The sequence below is a fragment of the Balaenoptera physalus genome, assembly GCF_965194825.1.
Source record: "Balaenoptera physalus genome assembly, chromosome: 5".
Taxonomy (NCBI): domain Eukaryota; kingdom Metazoa; phylum Chordata; class Mammalia; order Artiodactyla; family Balaenopteridae; genus Balaenoptera; species Balaenoptera physalus.
In genome coordinates, this window is record NC_138884.1 from 86,101,076 (window position 1) to 86,118,069 (window position 16,994).

At 34.9% G+C, this 16,994-nt stretch overlaps 1 protein-coding gene and 1 pseudogene across 4 annotated transcripts in view; both read right to left on the bottom strand.

The window, feature by feature from the left end:
* Nucleotides 1–16,994, bottom strand: part of LOC309661983 (proline-rich protein 11 pseudogene) — a 367,415-nt pseudogene that overhangs the window by 158,947 nt on the left and 191,474 nt on the right. The window lies entirely within an intron of this gene.
* The window catches only part of UBE2K (ubiquitin conjugating enzyme E2 K), a 73,314-nt gene that overhangs the window by 27,135 nt on the left and 29,185 nt on the right, over nucleotides 1–16,994 (bottom strand). Inside the window, exons 2-4 of one of the 3 annotated variants that reach the window (XM_082464312.1) lie at nucleotides 10,619–10,675; nucleotides 8,598–8,691; nucleotides 4,385–4,443 (exon numbers count right to left, since the gene is read on the bottom strand). The exons of 1 other annotated variant lie outside the window; for it this stretch is intronic. In XM_082464312.1, coding sequence (XP_082320438.1) covers nucleotides 4,385–4,443; nucleotides 8,598–8,691; nucleotides 10,619–10,675 — 210 coding nt within the window. The remainder of the gene's footprint in view (nucleotides 1–4,384; nucleotides 4,444–8,597; nucleotides 8,692–10,618; nucleotides 10,676–16,994) is intronic. One more of the 3 variants, XM_082464313.1, reaches the window with a different exon arrangement.

The following is a 16,994-nucleotide window of genomic DNA, read 5'->3' on the forward strand; positions in this document are numbered from 1 at the left end:
TATGCAATCACTTTGGATTTACATTTATAGACTACAGAGGGAAATAAACACTTTTATTGAGACAATAATTTGCCCCCATTTAAAGTGCACAACTTCATGGTGGTTAGTATATTCACAGTTGTGCAACCATCACCAAAATCTAATTTATGACCATTTCAACACCTCAAAAAGAAACTACAGGGACTTCCCTGGGGGTCCAGTAGTTAAGACTCCACACTCCCAATGCAGGGAGCCCAGGTCTGACCCCCGGTCAGGGAACCAGATCCTGCAGGCCGCAACTAAGACCCGGCGCAGCAAAAATAATTAATTAATTATTTATTTATTTAAAAAAAAGAAAAAAGAAAAAAAACTGGGCTTCCCTGGTGGCACAGTGGTTAAGAATCCACCTGCCAATGCAGGGGACACGGGTTTGAGCCCTGGTCCGGGAAGATCCCACATGTCATGGAGCAACTAAGTCTGTGCGCCACAGCTACTGAGCCTGCGAACCACAACTACTGAGCCCGTGCGCTACAACTACTGAAGCCCACGCACCTAGAGACCGTGCTCCACAACAAGAGAAGCCACCGCAATGAGAAGCCCGCGCACCACAACGAAGAGTAGCCCCCGCTCACTGTAACTACAGAAAGCCTGCTCACAGCAACAAAGATCCAACACAGTGAAAAATGAATAAATAAAATAAATTTAAAAATAAAATAAAATAAAAAATAAAAATAAACTAACTGTATTTCTATAAACTGTAAATAAACAATTTGAAAATGAATTAATCAATAAAAAAAAAAGAAACTACGTAACCAACAGCAGTCACTCCCCATTCCTCCACACTCCTCCAGCCCTAGGCAACCACCAGTCTACTTTTTTTCACTGTGATTTGCCTCTTCTAACGTTCATATAAATGAAATCATACAATGTGTGGCTTTTTGTGCCTGGCTTTTTCATTTAGCATGATGTTTTGAAAGTTCATCTATTTTGTAGCACATATCAGCACTTTTATCACTTTTATAACGAAATGTGGTATGGATATACCACATTTAATTTTTCCATTCAGTTGATGGACATTTAGGGCACTTCCATTTTTTGGCAGTTATGAATAGTGCTGGTATGAACATTTGTGTGCAAGTTGTGTGGACACGTTTTCGTTTCTATTGAGTAGATATCTAGAAGTAGAACTGCTATGTGTTGTATGAAAGGAGAGAAGGTTAGCACTGCCCTTGACAAGGATGGAAGAAGCTCTCAGGCCTGACAACATGCATATGGTTAAGGCACTGCCACCTATTTTCTGGCATCTAACCATTTTTTTTTTCAATAAAAAATAAATTAAAAAAAGAAGTAAGTGTTGTAGAAGTAGAACTGCTAGGTCATAAGGTAACTTCTATGTTTACCATTTTGACCAAAATATTTTCCAAAGCAGCTCCAACACTTTACATTCCTACCAGTAATGTATGAGAATTTCAAATTAAAGAGGAAATTTAAGCATCAATGCTACTGTATTTTACAATGTTGCAGAGGGAAGCCAACAGACTACTTCAAGAAGGGCCTCTTAGGGTGGTAGTCATTGGTTAATGCTAGCTAATATTTACAGCATGCTTAGTCTGTGCAGGCACTGTTCTAAGTATTGTATTTCACTGAATCTCAGGTACCATCAATTATTCAATACACCGTTATTTTATGTACCTTGAGAAAGAAAAAAACTCTGCCAATTAAGTTATAACATCTCATCCACTGAAAGATATATTCTGATTTCAGAGATGTTAAAAATATGAAAAAATATTTCATAGAATTATTGAAATATTGTTTTTTAAATGGACGACTCCTTTAATCTTCATAATCCTTTCAAAGGATTTTACAAATGAGGAAACACACAGTGGTTAGATAGCTTGCCTAAAATCAAGAAGCCAGTTAAATGCCAGAAGTAAGATTTGAACTGTGGTTGATTATTTTTGTTCTTGGTAGAGTCATATTCACCATTTCAGAGATTTTGCCCTTACTCCTTCCTCCTTAGAATCAAGAAGTAGAGCACAGTGGGCCTTACAGGATCTAGTTTCTATTTAACCTCTAAGCCTCAGTCCCTCATTTATTAAGACTTGTTATGAAGACTTTCAGGAAAGGCATATAAAATTCCTAGCACAAAATAAGTGACAACTGCTACTATCATTATTAAATAGTAAAAATATAGTGGTTGAAAGCAGTCTCTCTTGAGATCTTTTCTTTCTTCCCTCCTTACTTCCATTAAAATTTTTGTAGGCTTTGAGGTCATCCTTATCTCGAAACATTTTAAAATCCTCTTTTCTTAAATTTACAGTATTCTACAATTAAAGTAACCTCAAGTGACTACTACTCATTCTAATGATAACACTGACAACCAAGATTACCTAGTGGAGGGTAACTAGGGTAAGGATGAAAATTAAGTCACAAATGTAAGATGAAGCTTAATAGTGGTCATCTCTAAGTGGTCATACTGGAAAAAAAAATGTTTGTTTTTTTTTAAATTCTTCACTATTCAAATTTCTACAACAAACACAAACTACTTTTATAAAAGGCAAAAAAAAAAAAAAAGTCAACCAGGCTTAAAAGGTAGAAACAACCAAAATGTCCATCGATGGTTAAAGGGATAAACAAAATGTGGCGGGTACGTACAAGGGAATACTATTAAGCCTTAAAAAGGAATGACATTCTGACACAACTTATAATATGGACGAACCTTAAAGATATTATGCTAAGTGAAATAAGCCAGGTACAGAAGGACAAAAATCGTTATGATTCCACTTAAATGAGGTACCTAGGGTAGGAAAAATTCATAGAGAAAAAGTATAACAGTGGTTACCAGCGTGGAATACCAGGGACTTATTGTTTAGTACGGAAGATGAAAATGTTCTGGAAATGGATGGCGGTGATACGTGCAAAACAATGTGAATGTGTTTAGTGCCACTAGACTGCACACTTAAAAATGGTTAAAATAGTAAATTTTATGTTATGTATACTTTACCACAATTTAAAAACATCAACCAGGCTTATCAGAAAATAGATACACATAAACAACAGAATAACAGGCACCTCAAACTGGTAGGTGACTCAACTTCACCCTGGAACTTCCACTGCTGTGTCTATTCTTAAATGGGGGACAACCAGTAGGCTGAATGAATGAATTCTAGAACATTTTCTGAGTGACTACTATCATACGCTCAAGGGACGCTTACTTTCAGGAGCCATAGAAAATACAAAGGTGTATTAAGCCATGGTCTTTGACCTCAGGAGCACAAAAGCTAGTGAAAGCTACATATCCCCAAATAATACAATACATTAATTGGTACTGTAACTGTGGTGGTACTATATAAATTATATAAAATGCTATTGGGAGTAGAGGGAGAAACATTTTGACAGGCACAGCGTAATGGAGAAAGTGATACTTTACCTAGACCTCAAAAGAAAAGTAGAATTTTAAATGATAGGGACAATGGTTCAAGTGAAAATGACAGGAAAGTGTGAAAGAATAAGCATTAACCTACAAACAGCAAATAATCTAGGCTGGAAAAAGAGACCCATATTGTGGGTGAGGGCAGCATAAGATTAGGATGGAAAAGAAGACTAAGGTCAGGTTACAGGAGCTTTTAAATGCCCAGCTAAGGAGTTCAGACTATTAACAAGGAAAGAAAAGAAACATGATCAAAACTGCACTTCAGGAAGATTTATAGAACAGCAGTGCAAAGAATGAATAGTATGGCAAAGATGAAAGGGTAATTAAATAATAGGCAAAACAGGTGAAGTAATAAAGCTGAATGCCTAAACTAAAATGGTGATGATAGCAAAAGTAAAGGCATAAAGGAAGCAATTCAGTCAAAAAATAAGTTTAGGTTAGTTCCCCTTGTTATACACAATCCTAGATTATTCTGTTTCCTCTTTTAACATTCATCACAGTTGCAATGATTTGTTCATTTTTTTCCCCCTACTAGAACACGAGCTCCATGAAAGCAAGGACAGCAGTGTAAGTCTTACTTATTGCTATATTGGCACACAAAGTACTCAAATAATTGTTGAATAAATTCAGAGTACTCTCTTCCCTAAAAAATATACTTCTCTGAGGCAAATAAGAACTTGTATAAGGATTCTCTAAATTTGGGAACACTACAAGTTTTTCCAGACCTAGAATTTAAGCGATTGTCAGATACACATCCTATTCCTGTCTAAAGCTATAACTAGCTGCCTCTGAGTAAGCTTACTTTTCATTCTAATTCCAGAAGCAAACCATCTGTCATTACCTGACATCTTGTCCATGCTAAATTTACACAGTAAACATCTAAAAAATTTGTAATTTTAATAAACACTAAAGTACATATTAATTAAACAAGCCATGAAATATAGTTCATGCACAAAAACAGGCTTACAATACCTTAGGGGGATTAAATGGATATGTTTCTGGTATTTTAATCTCTAGTTGATATCTTCCTCCTAAAAAATGGGGAAAATAGAAAGTTAACAATGCTGCTTACTTCAAATATGTAAAGCCAAATATAGTGATAGAACTTTCCAAAACATATACTATTTTATAGTCAATTACAACAGATTCATTTTAAAGCTAAAACCCAAAAAGGAAATAAACAAAAGCACTAGTTTTTAATTTAAAGGTTATTTAAAGCATACAGAATACCCATTTTAAACAACTGATATTAGTTTATCAGTGAATAACTGGAGAGATGGATGAATACATTAAATCCACAGACGATCCAATGCCAAAGACTTCACTGGAACAATTACGTAGCACAGGTTCCATCTCCTTTTGTTTCCTTTAGTCCACACTGATAAGAGTTGCTAAATAACAGGAAAAAATGGAAATAAAAAAGGAAAAGAAGAAAAAAAGAAAGAAGGTAGGGAAGTATAAAGGCATAAATGGTACAGAGAAAAAGGATACACAGATTACGCCAAAAACTGAAAAATCTACTTCTAGCTGGTTCTCTCAAATGCAAAAATGTCCCAAAGTTTTAATCTGGGACATTAAATTAAATGACAACACTTCTTGTTAAAATTTAAAAAACAAAATTCAACAGTAAGACAAGAGGCAGGAATAAAGACAAAAACCTAGTCTCTTCCTGTAAATGGGTATACAAAGAGACTGTTCTAACCAGTAACATAAAAACAGTAGGCAACATTCCATTTTGGTCTGAAGTTATCTTGAGCAACTAGCAGCTAAATAAGTATTTTTTTTTCAAGTTTATCTAGCTTCCCATAACTAGGATATTAAAGGGGGAGGATAACTGCCTCTCAGGAAACTCTGAAGGGGGAATCTTGCACTGGATGGCAGACTGGATTTGAATCCTAACTCTATGGAACCTTCCAATTCTAAGATTTTATGATCCATTACCAAAGAATATTTATCATTCCAAAATACAGCAAATAAAACTGTGCTAGTGAAATATTTATATATGAAACTATGCCTGGGATTTGTTTCAAAATAATCAAGGGATGAATTACATCAAAGACTGGCCATGAAGTGATAGTTATTAAAGCTGGCTGATGAGTGCCTGGAGGTTTCTGCCTTCTGTATATATCGGAAATTTTCCATAATAAAAAGTAATAAAACAAAAACAGTAATTGTGCACTAGGAACACTACTGACTTCAAAATTCCGTACACTCAATTCTCAGTATATCCTGCCACTTCCTCCATTGTTAGGAACAGATGAATGTGGATCTAAGAAAAAAACAAAAGAGCAATTCACTTGGTACCACTTTCTTCAAGCCCTTTTGGTGCCAATTCTTTTCTTCCTTATTCTTTTTAAAAGAATCCCATACTGACTGATGCACAAGTTGAACTAGATGCCTGAAGCACACAGAATACAGCAGCAGTGAAATATAAAGGAAAGAAGTCAAAAAAAAAGAAACAAAAAAAGACAGGTAAGAGAAGAGTACCTCAAGAAATGTTTGTGTATACAGAGATAACTGTTTATATTGTTATAAATGCTAGCTTCAAATATAGGTATAATAAATTTAGCCTGAGTAATGTGTACATTCTTCTTTTTCCTTCCTATGAATCTTACTTTTTTCATTAAATTCCAAATTACTGTCTCTATAACCTTTCATATAAAGTTTTTCCTTCTTGAGTGTCCAAAACAATCTCTTAGGAGCAGTGTGAGAGCCCTGAAATACTATATAAATAATGCTGGACCCTAGAGTCCCCCAAATCCTATTTCTACTCCATATGCTATTAGTATGCTCTGTCTTGCACTATTTGACAACTTCAATATATAATCAATACAGCATTAACCACAGCATTATTTGATATATATCAGAGTAACACAACTAAGGGAGCTTTATGATAACTACATTATTATTATCATAACAGCTTTCACTATAAAACATTTACTTCTTGAAGAACAGCTTTTACTGCTAAACATTTATAATCTTTAAATGGGGAAGGGATGAGATTTTTCAAAAAATACCGAGAATGATTCCATAAATTTAAAACAACTCTTAGGTACAAAGCCTCAAGAACTAAATTGTTCCTTTGCCACTGAGCCATTAAGGCAAAAGAAGAAAACAAGTACAATATGGTCATTTTAACTCAATCTGATTATTTTTAACACTACATAAAATAGCTACCTGATTTCTTAATGATGGTTACTAACAATTTAACATTCCACACGTAAACTTTTGCCCTGGCTATTGAGATAAAACAACAGCAACCAAAAAAATCCTCAAAAAAAAATCCCTCAAAATTTAGCAAGAGTCCTGAGATAAATATTAGCAAAATATTTTACCCCTGTTTGTATTTCAAAAAAAAGTACCTAAGTTTATGCCCTCGAATGTGCTTTTCTTAAACAAAATGAACAACTTCAATAGTTTTGATAAAAAGAATACAATTTAATCTGCTTCAAATATATACCCAAGAAGCATATTAAAACTAATCTTATCAAACATTAATGTCTCATTTAGTGGCAGCAGCAGACATAAGCACTTTAAAATGACCAAACTTGTTTCTAACTAATGAATGTGGTATAGTTATAATTTAATCATCCTACAAATAAGTGTGTATTGTCCAATTTTTTAAAAATTCATGTACCTTTATTAAGGGTTGCTAAGAAGGTAATAAACATTCTGCCTAGTTCAGGAGATCTCTTGTTTATAAATATCAATTTATTGGAAGAGCTCCATGGTGATAATGCTACTGCCCTACTATCTTTCAAAAATACATCTAAACAACCTAAAAAGTAATTCAAGAATATTTATAATGTATGCCTTCAAGAAGAAGCTTGTATATCATTACAAACAATATCTGCTGTTAAGGACGAACTTGATTTTTATATGATAACTAAAGATCTCTTCTCCATCTAACAACTGTCAAAAGGACTAAATCAATAGCATCCAGATGAGACCTAGCATACAGGAGGCACTCACAAAACAATATACAAAATTTAATAAGTCTAGAAATGGCTCATATGAACTATAAAACAGAAAATAAAATTTTGTCATTTAAGATTTGGTAGAATGTGCTACAGACATTCTAGGGTGTTTAAAACTTTGAATGAAAAGAGAAAGCCTAGAACGTTGAATTTTTCTGAAAAATTTTGGGTAACTGTTCATTACAGAACTGTAGAACCACTACATTCAAAGGAGACATAACCACCACTTCCAATATTCAATCAATCCTGATTTATTCAAGAGCAGAAAGTGATTAGAAACACAGGCTTTGGAGTCAAAGGCTATTAGGACTCAAATCCCAGCTGTGCCGCTTAGATGTCTTAGCCAAGTTACTTAACTTTCCTGAGCTTAAGTTTCTTCATCTATGAAACAGTGATAACCGTACTTACCTCATAAGATTTGTTATAAGGATTGAATGAGAAAATACACGTAAACCTCTAACAAGTAAGAACTCAATAAGTGCTACTACTACAAATTCCGTGACATGATTTCCATTAAACAAATATTTGAATGCTTATTATATGCAAGAATCTTGGTTATGCTATATAATCCAAATTTACAGTAACACTCACTACTGAAGATCTGCCTAATGAGGGAATAAAAAGCTATAAAGCTTCTTTCTGTATCTTACCACCCAATTCCATGGTCTAAAGTAGCTACTTAGTTTGTAAACAGAGTTCAGCAAAACTGCCTCCTTTCTATATGTCTTGAAACGATCACTCAAAGCTTTCCTGAATAAAGAAAATTAAATATTTCGAATACAGCCTGTATGAAGACATAGGAGTAACTTACATGGCTAAATGACAAACAGAGGAGAGAAGCTTTTCTTTAAAAATTAACACAAGTCAGAAATTTAAGGCAAGGTTTGTTTACAGATACCATATGAAGGGTAACTGAGAGTACATATAAGTTAAAGGCTTAAGATGCTAGATGTTTTATACTGTTAGATTCTAACATAATATAATCTGTAACTTGGTTCTTTGGGAAAAGAAAAAAATTAGCTAAAATTCAGTAAGAAAAATCAGTCTAGATAAGTATCTAAATTTATTATTTAAAAACTGCTGTATATATCCTTAAGCCAAATGAAGTTACCTTTCACGTAGTTTATAAATGCTTGAGATTATTCTGATTTAATGTTTCGGACAAGTTCTAATACGCACAATATTTTGATACAGAAAAAAGTACTTGCCTTCATATGGTGTGTCTGGAGGTCCTGCTATTTCTCCTCTTAATTCTGTAAAATTCTCATCTACAAGATCTACTTTAATTTGATTTTTGCTCGTCTTAAAAATAAACAGAAAATAAATGTTAGTTATATCAGCAAGAAAAAAGCCTATTTTTATTAAAGTATTACCTATAAAACTTTTTGAAACACGCTCTTTCATAAGCTTATCTGCTCTAGCAAAAATAATAGTCTGCTTTTCTAGAACGTATTAGCCGATCTGAATATTTAAAACAAAAATACTAACAAATTTTAACTGCAATGTTTTTAATGACATAACACCACTTTGAACAACAGTACAATGTCTTGTTGACTTTACAGAATGTTTAGAGAAAACCAGCAGACACCTTTATTTTATATTTGCTGAGTTCATGTGTGTTAGGTCCAAAGTGATAATTCTATTCATCTGTAGATGAACTCTGCAATTCGATACCCCCGGGCTACATGGGTTCTAGCCCAAACAGAAAATTCAAGATCATTAAAAACTATTTAGACTATAAGCTCTCACTTAAGTTTCTGCATGTTTAGGTTAACTGAAATACTACACCATCAGCCAGGATGATGAAAGCTCTAAGTGTCTAATTAATATCGCTTTCCACAATAATTCCTAAAGCCTAAATGCCTCAATATAATATTCTAATGCCTTCCTCAAACTGTTTTTCTGCTTAGTTTACTTCAATGGCAATTACTTACTTCTCAAAACAGATTTTTATATTTATCTACATCTACTTATTTTGTACTTTACACTTCTCAAAGTACTGTCATATCAATATTATCACTTCAATCTCTCAATAATCTTTAACAATCCATTCTCATAGTAAACAGTGATCATGATTCAGGAAACCCTCCAGTGGGATTCACTTTAACGCTCACAAGTACCTGCCTGCAAATGGGCTCTCCGCTTATATTATGTAACCTACCCCAGTATCTTACTGGTCTATTCACCTAACACAATGATCCTCCCCTTTTCTCAATTTTTCAAAACATAAATCCTTAATATACAAAGCTTTCCTTTCATTTTTTGGTTAGGATTTTTATATTTATCTACATCTACTTATTTTGTACTTTACACTTCATACCTAAGTGACACATGTACTCTTATGAAAGAAAGCCCCACAAGATTTCAAAAGTAAATTTTTGCTTGAACCCACCTTCTTAAACTTGCTTACTGGATGGAACAGTGTAAGAATTATTGTTTTAAGGTCCTTGACTTCCTCCCCTCACCCCCAGGAGAAGATACCATCATTTTCACTTTCTCTGTACTAAATAGTTTAGTACCGAATGTTAAGTACAGAAAAAATACATAATTTAAAACCCAAATTTTAAAGATTTCATGACTCCTAATTTATCTTATCTTTTAATAAGAACATAGGATTAAAAAACTTACTTTATGCATTTTAACTAGTACTGGTTTATTTCATAAACTTTTTCTACATTTGGGATTAAAGTATTTCATATTTTTCTGAAGATAATTTTACCCCCAAATTAAATTTAATTATAAATATGCATAATGGGGAACTTCTTCCTGTGCCCTAAAAAAATCATTATCATCCTTGGTATTTGCAGAAGAGGATGAAATGTACAATTTTAGTAATGGTAAAATACTTTTCCCAGTAAGCACAGGAATGAATAATGTTAAAATGAAAATCACAGGCACCAGACGTTCGTTCACTGACCAATTTAAGAAGCCAAAAGTGTAACTTACAGACATCTATTTTTCTCCCCTACGATTTCTAAGGGAAACAAGAGTAACCGAATCTTGCAAATCGTGAATGCTTTCAAAGTTCTCTATAAGGTTCCCACAATATCCCCTTCCCCAAAAGAAGTAAATAACCCTAAAATGGCAGGATACTAAAGGACACTTACTACACTGAAGTTTGGGGAAGGGTAGAAAGAAGTAACAAATTAGAAAAGCTGCCTTCTAGATTGCCCCCAACTGTATGATTAGTAAAATGTTAAGTAAACAAATATTAATAAACAAATATTACCTCTGTCCTCATTCCCCAAAAATTGTAATTCAGAGAAAAGTGAGTCTTTTTTTCACTCTAGGGAAAGAACACTATTCGTGTATGAAAAATTTTCTAAAAAACTCAAGAAAATACAATCACCATGATGAATCCCATTATAAAGAAGTATTCTATGTTCAAGAGTAGGGTTTTTATCCACAGATAACCAAAGATAAAAAGAAAATGGAAAGTTAAAGACAGATTTTTCACAGCTTAATTTTTCCATCACGCAACAATTATCATTTATTACATCCATACCTTAATTCAAACATCCAGTATTTCCACAATCCAAAACTCCAACCCCACTGCCCACACAAAATAACTTAAAATCCCACTTTAAGACTCAAGAACCGTAAGGGGAAAAAATGGAAAACAGCAAAATGACAGACAGTATTTTAAAAAATCATGGCCTTGGGAGTCAGACAGATGTGAGGTGATTCCCAGTTCTGCCACTTATTTGTGATGTTAATTCAGGTAAGTCACCATCTAACTCTCAATTTTATTATTGTAAAATGAGAATACACCTCAGAATTAAATGAAAATTTCCTGGATAGAAGTAGCATAGTTACCATTCTCCTAACAATATTAATTGCAAAAACCTTTGATTTCAAAGCCCTATTTTATAAAATTTATTTCACAGGTCTGTTTCCAAACTAAGAATGGAAATTGTAATTTCTAAAAATAAATAAAATAGTGTCTTTTCGATTTTAATGACTGCAACAACCAGGGAGGCTGAGGCTTTTGGATGAAACCTTGAATTGTTTTATCACTATACTATTCTTTCTGAGGACAGTTGGAAAGTTGCTTTACTATACTTTCTTCTCCCAACTTATCTAAACACACAGTGGGACCTCTGGTAGCCTTGATTTTTCTTACGTTTCCTTGTGGCTCCAATGCATTTCCAACACATAAAAGGAAAAGAGATGAACAAAAGCTACAGCTCCTAGTAAACAATTTTTCATTAAATATTTTATTAAGATATAACATGCATAAAGTATGCCAAACAGTACATAACGCTGAAGTTAATTTTGAAGTGGTAAATAAACGAACATTACTGCTAATAAGCAACAGTGCAAAATTTAAAGCAATTCTAGTAGATTCTCAAGGCCAAGTCTCTTGATGAACTGACATCATCATCATCACAAAATTCTTTCAAATAATTCCTGGGATCTACTACATGCCAGAAAGCAATCTCAACTGTCAGTGAAACAACTTAAGTGACAAAACTAAGTCCCTGCCCACTTGGAGCTTACATTCTCCTGGGAAAAACTAAAAATTGATAGATTTTATTGAGAAAGCACTAAGTATAAGCTACTGTTGTTTAACCTGTTTAAAACGTACTACCTATGTGACCTTGAGCAAGTTAACTAACCACTCCATACCTCAGTTTCATCCTCAGTCAATTGGGAATTATAATAGTACCTACCACATACAGTTCATGGGGGAATTTAATGAATACAGTATTAATGCCTACCAAATAGTAAATGCTGAATGTATAGTAGCCATTTTAACACTTCAATATGTTGACTTTTGATAATGATGTTGGAGCAGAAAACTTCTACATAAAGCAAATATTATACTTTAAAGGAATAATTTATCACTTTAGCCTCTCTTCTATTTATTCTGGAAAAAGTTTTCTAAAATATAATTTAAATCCAAATTTCAGATAAGCAAATATAATTCTAAATGACTCCTAAAGTTATAGATAATTCTCATATGCTATTAAAAAAACTATTAATTTGTTTCCTAGTCAAATCACTGCTACCAAAATTCAGGAACATTGCTCATTATTATCATGTAAATAAATGTGAAATTCAATTCTTCCTCATTTGCTGGAAATGAGGTTTGTTTAACACTTGCCATTACTTTCTCATAATTCAACATAAATGACTTATGTTTCCCCTACTATTCTAGGGCTCAAGAAAAAACATTTCCACCTCCTAAGCAGTTAAAAACCTGAAACATTCACATTTCCAAAGCAGGGCTGACATGGAAACTAAGAGACTGGAAGAAAAATGGGAAACTGAGGCCATGGGGACACATTTGTGGTCCTTACTAAAAAACAAATTCTAGACCAGTGCTATCCAATAGAAATATAACATAAGCCACAAATGTACTTTATTTTTTTCCAGTTATTCATAAGTGATTGTATTTTATTAATTGAAATATAGTTGATTTACAATGTTGTGTTAGCTTCTGGTATACAGCAAAATGATTCAGTTATACATATATATGCTTTTTTTTTTTTTTTTAAAGTCCTTCAATCAGTTATTTATTTATTTATTTATTTTATGGCTGTGTTGGGTCTTCGCTTCTGTGCGAGGGCTTTCTCTAGTTGCGGCAAGCGGGGGCCCCTCCTCATCGCGGTGCGTGGGCCCTACACTATCGCGGTCTCTCTTGTTGCGGAGAACAGGCTCCAGACACGCAGGCTCCGTAATTGTGGCTCACGGGCCCAGTTGCTCCGTGGCATGTGGGATCCTCCCAGACCAAGGCTCGAACCCGTGTCCCCTGCATTAGCAGGCAGACTCTCAACCACTGCGCCACCAGGGAAGCCCCTATATATGCTTTTTAAAAAAAATATTTATTTAGTTATTTGGCTGCGTCGGGTCTTAGCTGCAGCACTCCGGATCTTTAGTTCAGCATGTGTGATCTAGCTCCCTGACCAGGGATCAAACCCAGGGCCCCTGCATTGGGAGTGCAGAGTCTTAGCCACTAGACCACCACAGAAGCCCCCATATATATTCTTTTTCATATTCTGTTCCATTATGGTTTATTACAGGATATTTAATATAGTTCCCTGTGCTAAACAGTAGGACCTTGTTATCTATCTATTTTACATATAGCAGTTTGTATCTGCTAATCCCAAACTCCCAATTTATCCCTTCCACACCCCCTTCCCCTTTTGTAACCATAAGTTTATTTTCTATGTAAGTCTGTTTCTATTTTGTAAATAAGTTCATTTGCATCTTTTTTTTGGGAGGGGGCATGCAACTTGCGGGATCTTAGTTCCCCAACCAGGGCTTGAACCCGGGCCACCTCAGTGAAGGCACTGAGTCCTAACCACTGGACCTCCAGGAAATTCCCCATTTGTATCATTTCTTTAGGTTCCACATATAAGTGATATGATATTTGTCTTTCTCTGACTTACTTCATTTAGTATAATCTCTAGGTCCATCCATGTTGCTGCAAATGGAATTATTTCATTCTTTATATGGCGGACTAGTATTCCATCGTGTGTGTATATGTATATGTATATACACATCTTTTTTATCCATTCAACTGTTGATGAACATTAAGGTTGCTCCCATGTATTGGCTATTGTAAATAGTGCTGCTATGAACACTGGGGTGCATGTATCTTTCTGTATTATAGTTTTATCTGGATATATGCCCAGAAGTGGGATTGCTGGATCATATGGCAGCTCTAGTTTTTTAAGGAACCTCCATACTGTCTTCCATAGTAGCTGCACCAATTTACAGTCCCACCAATAACATGGGAGGGTTCCCTTTTCTCCACATCCTCTCCAGCATTTAAAATTTGTAGATTTTTTTTTTTTTTACAATAAGCCATTCTTCATCCTTTTTTTTATAGAAAGTCTTTATTTATTTATTTATTCATTTATTCATTTATGGCTGTGTTGGGTCCTCGTTTCTGTGCGAGGGCTTTCTCTAGTTGTGGCAAGTGGGGGCCACTCTTCATCGCGGTGCGCGGGCCTCTCACTATTGCGGCCTCTCTTGTGGCGGAGCACAGGCTCCAGACGCGCAGGCTCAGCAATTGTGGCTCACGGGCCCAGTTGCTCCGCGGCATGTGGGATCTTCCCAGACCAGGGCTCGAACCTGTGTCCCCTGCATTGGCAGGCAAAATTTGTAGATTTTTTAATGATGGCCATTCTGACTGGTGTGAGGTGATACTTCATTGTAGTTTTGATTTGCACTTCTCTAATAATTAATGACGTTGAGCATTGTTTCACGTGCCCACTGGTCATCTGTATGTTTTCTTTAGAGAAATGTTTATTTAGGTTTTCTGTCCATTTTTTGATTGGGTTGTTTGGTTTTTTTGTTATTGAGCTGTATGAGCCGTTTGTATATTTTGGAAATTAAGCCCTTGTTGGTCACAACATTTGCAAATATCTTCTCCCAGTCCATAGGTTGTCTTTTCATTTTGTTCATGGTTTCCTTTGCTATGCAAAAGCTTTTAAGTTTGGTTAGGTCCCATTTGTTTATTTTTGCTTTTAATTCTATTGCCTTGGGAGACTGACCTAGGAAAACACTGGTACAATTTATGCCAGAGAACGTTTTGCCTATGTTTTCTTCTAGGAGTTTTATGGTGTCATGTCTTATATTTTAAGTCTTTAAGCCATTTTGAGTTCACTTTTGTGTATGGTGTGAGGGAGTGTTCTACAAATGTATTTTTAAATTTTTCTAGCATTCACATTAAAAAGAGTAAAAGGAAACAGAAGAAATTTTAATATTTATCTCCAATATATTAAAAATTATCATTTTAACATGTAATCAAAATTAAAATTTCTGAGATACTTCACATTTTATAATACTAAGTCTTCAAGATCCAGTGTCTAACTTACAATTACAGCACCTTTCAATTTGGAATGGCCACATTTCAAGTGTTCTAAAGCCACATGTGATAGGCAGATCCACAGAAACAGAAAGTAAAATATCGGTTTCTCAGGGAGGAGGGGAAAATAGGAAGGATCTGTTAATAGGTACAGGGATTCTTTGGGGGGTGACGAGAATGTTCTGGAATTAGATACTTGTAATAACTGCACAACCTTGTTAATATACTAATAACCACTGACTTATACACCTTTAAAAAGAGTAATTTTTTTAAAACTTGAAGGAAAAAAAAAACATCACACATAGCTAGTGGGTACAGTACTGGACAGTGTGGCTCCAAAGAACCAGGAAATAATAGCCTCTCCAATTACATCAACAGTGTGCCATTAAAATTTTACTTTCTGGACTTTTGTCATCACACTTCTCACAATCTAGAGTACAGAATAATTACTGTTCTGAACCTACTAATTCCATGAATATTTATTAAGTACCCACCATTTGCAAGGCAAATAGGTACTGGTGGTAAAATCATCAACCAGAAATGTTCTCTAACCTACCTTATCCCCATAAATAGAATTTTCATTCTAAGGTATTAAACAACAAATTATATAATTTTAAAATGAAGGATAGGATACCATGAGTCATGATAAGAAGAGGATTCCCTCAGGAAATCACCTTTAAAAGATTTAACTTAGGCAATGACAGCATTTCAGGCAGAAAGTTCATCCTGTGCAAAGTAGAGGCAAGGAAGGACTTGGCATGTTTAGAAATTGAAAAGCCACCAATGTGACTAGAATACACAGAATAAAAGAGCAGAAATGAGGGAGGGAAAGTAGGCAGGAGCCAGATTATGCAGGGTCATGAAGAACAATAAGAAAAAAAGTTGTGACAAGACAAACAGATTTGGGTCTTTTAAAACATCCTGGCTGCAGTGGGAGGGAAATGCCTGGAGGGAGATTAAAGCAGATACAGAGAAGAAGGTTAGGAATCCAGTGATTAGAAAGTACAATGAGATGAAGAGAAGCAGATGAATTAAGACAAGTAGGAGATAAAATTTATAGCACTTAGTTATTACATACTAAAACTGTATGATCTTAAGGAGGGAACAAGGATCACTCTTATGGTTTTGATTTTCCACTGGGTCGATGGTAAAACAATAACTAAGATAAGAAAACGGGAAATTGAGGGGTCAGAGTTTGGGGAAGAGGGAAAATCAAAAATTCAGCTTTGGACATGTTGAAAAAAGATATTTATGAAACTCCAAAAGGCCAAGTAGACAGTTGAAAACTCAGGTCTAGAGTTCAGGAGTGAGCTGGGCTGAAGATATGGTGAGCAAGAGGAAAATCCAGGATAGTCTGTTATCTCTGGCACCAAAGAAAGAAAAATGTTTCAAAAAGAAGAGTAGTTAGGGTTTCCCTGATGGTGCAGTGGTTAAGAATCCGCCTGCCAGTGCAGGGGACACGGGTTCGAGCCCTGATCCGGGAAGATCCCACATGCCACAGAGCAACTAAGCCCGCACGCCTAGAGCCCGTGCTCCGCAACAAGAGAAGCCACCGCCAATGAGAAGCCCACGCATCGCAACGAAGAGCAGCCCCTGCTCACCACAACTTGAGAAAGCCCGCACGCAGCAACGAAGACCCAACGCAGCCAAAAGTAAATAAATTCATAAAAGAAAAAGAAGAGTAGTTAATGTTGCTGAGAGATTAATTAATAATAATAACTAATACACCATATAAGATGTATCCTAACTGACTTGCATGTAATAATTCACTTAACCCTCACAACAA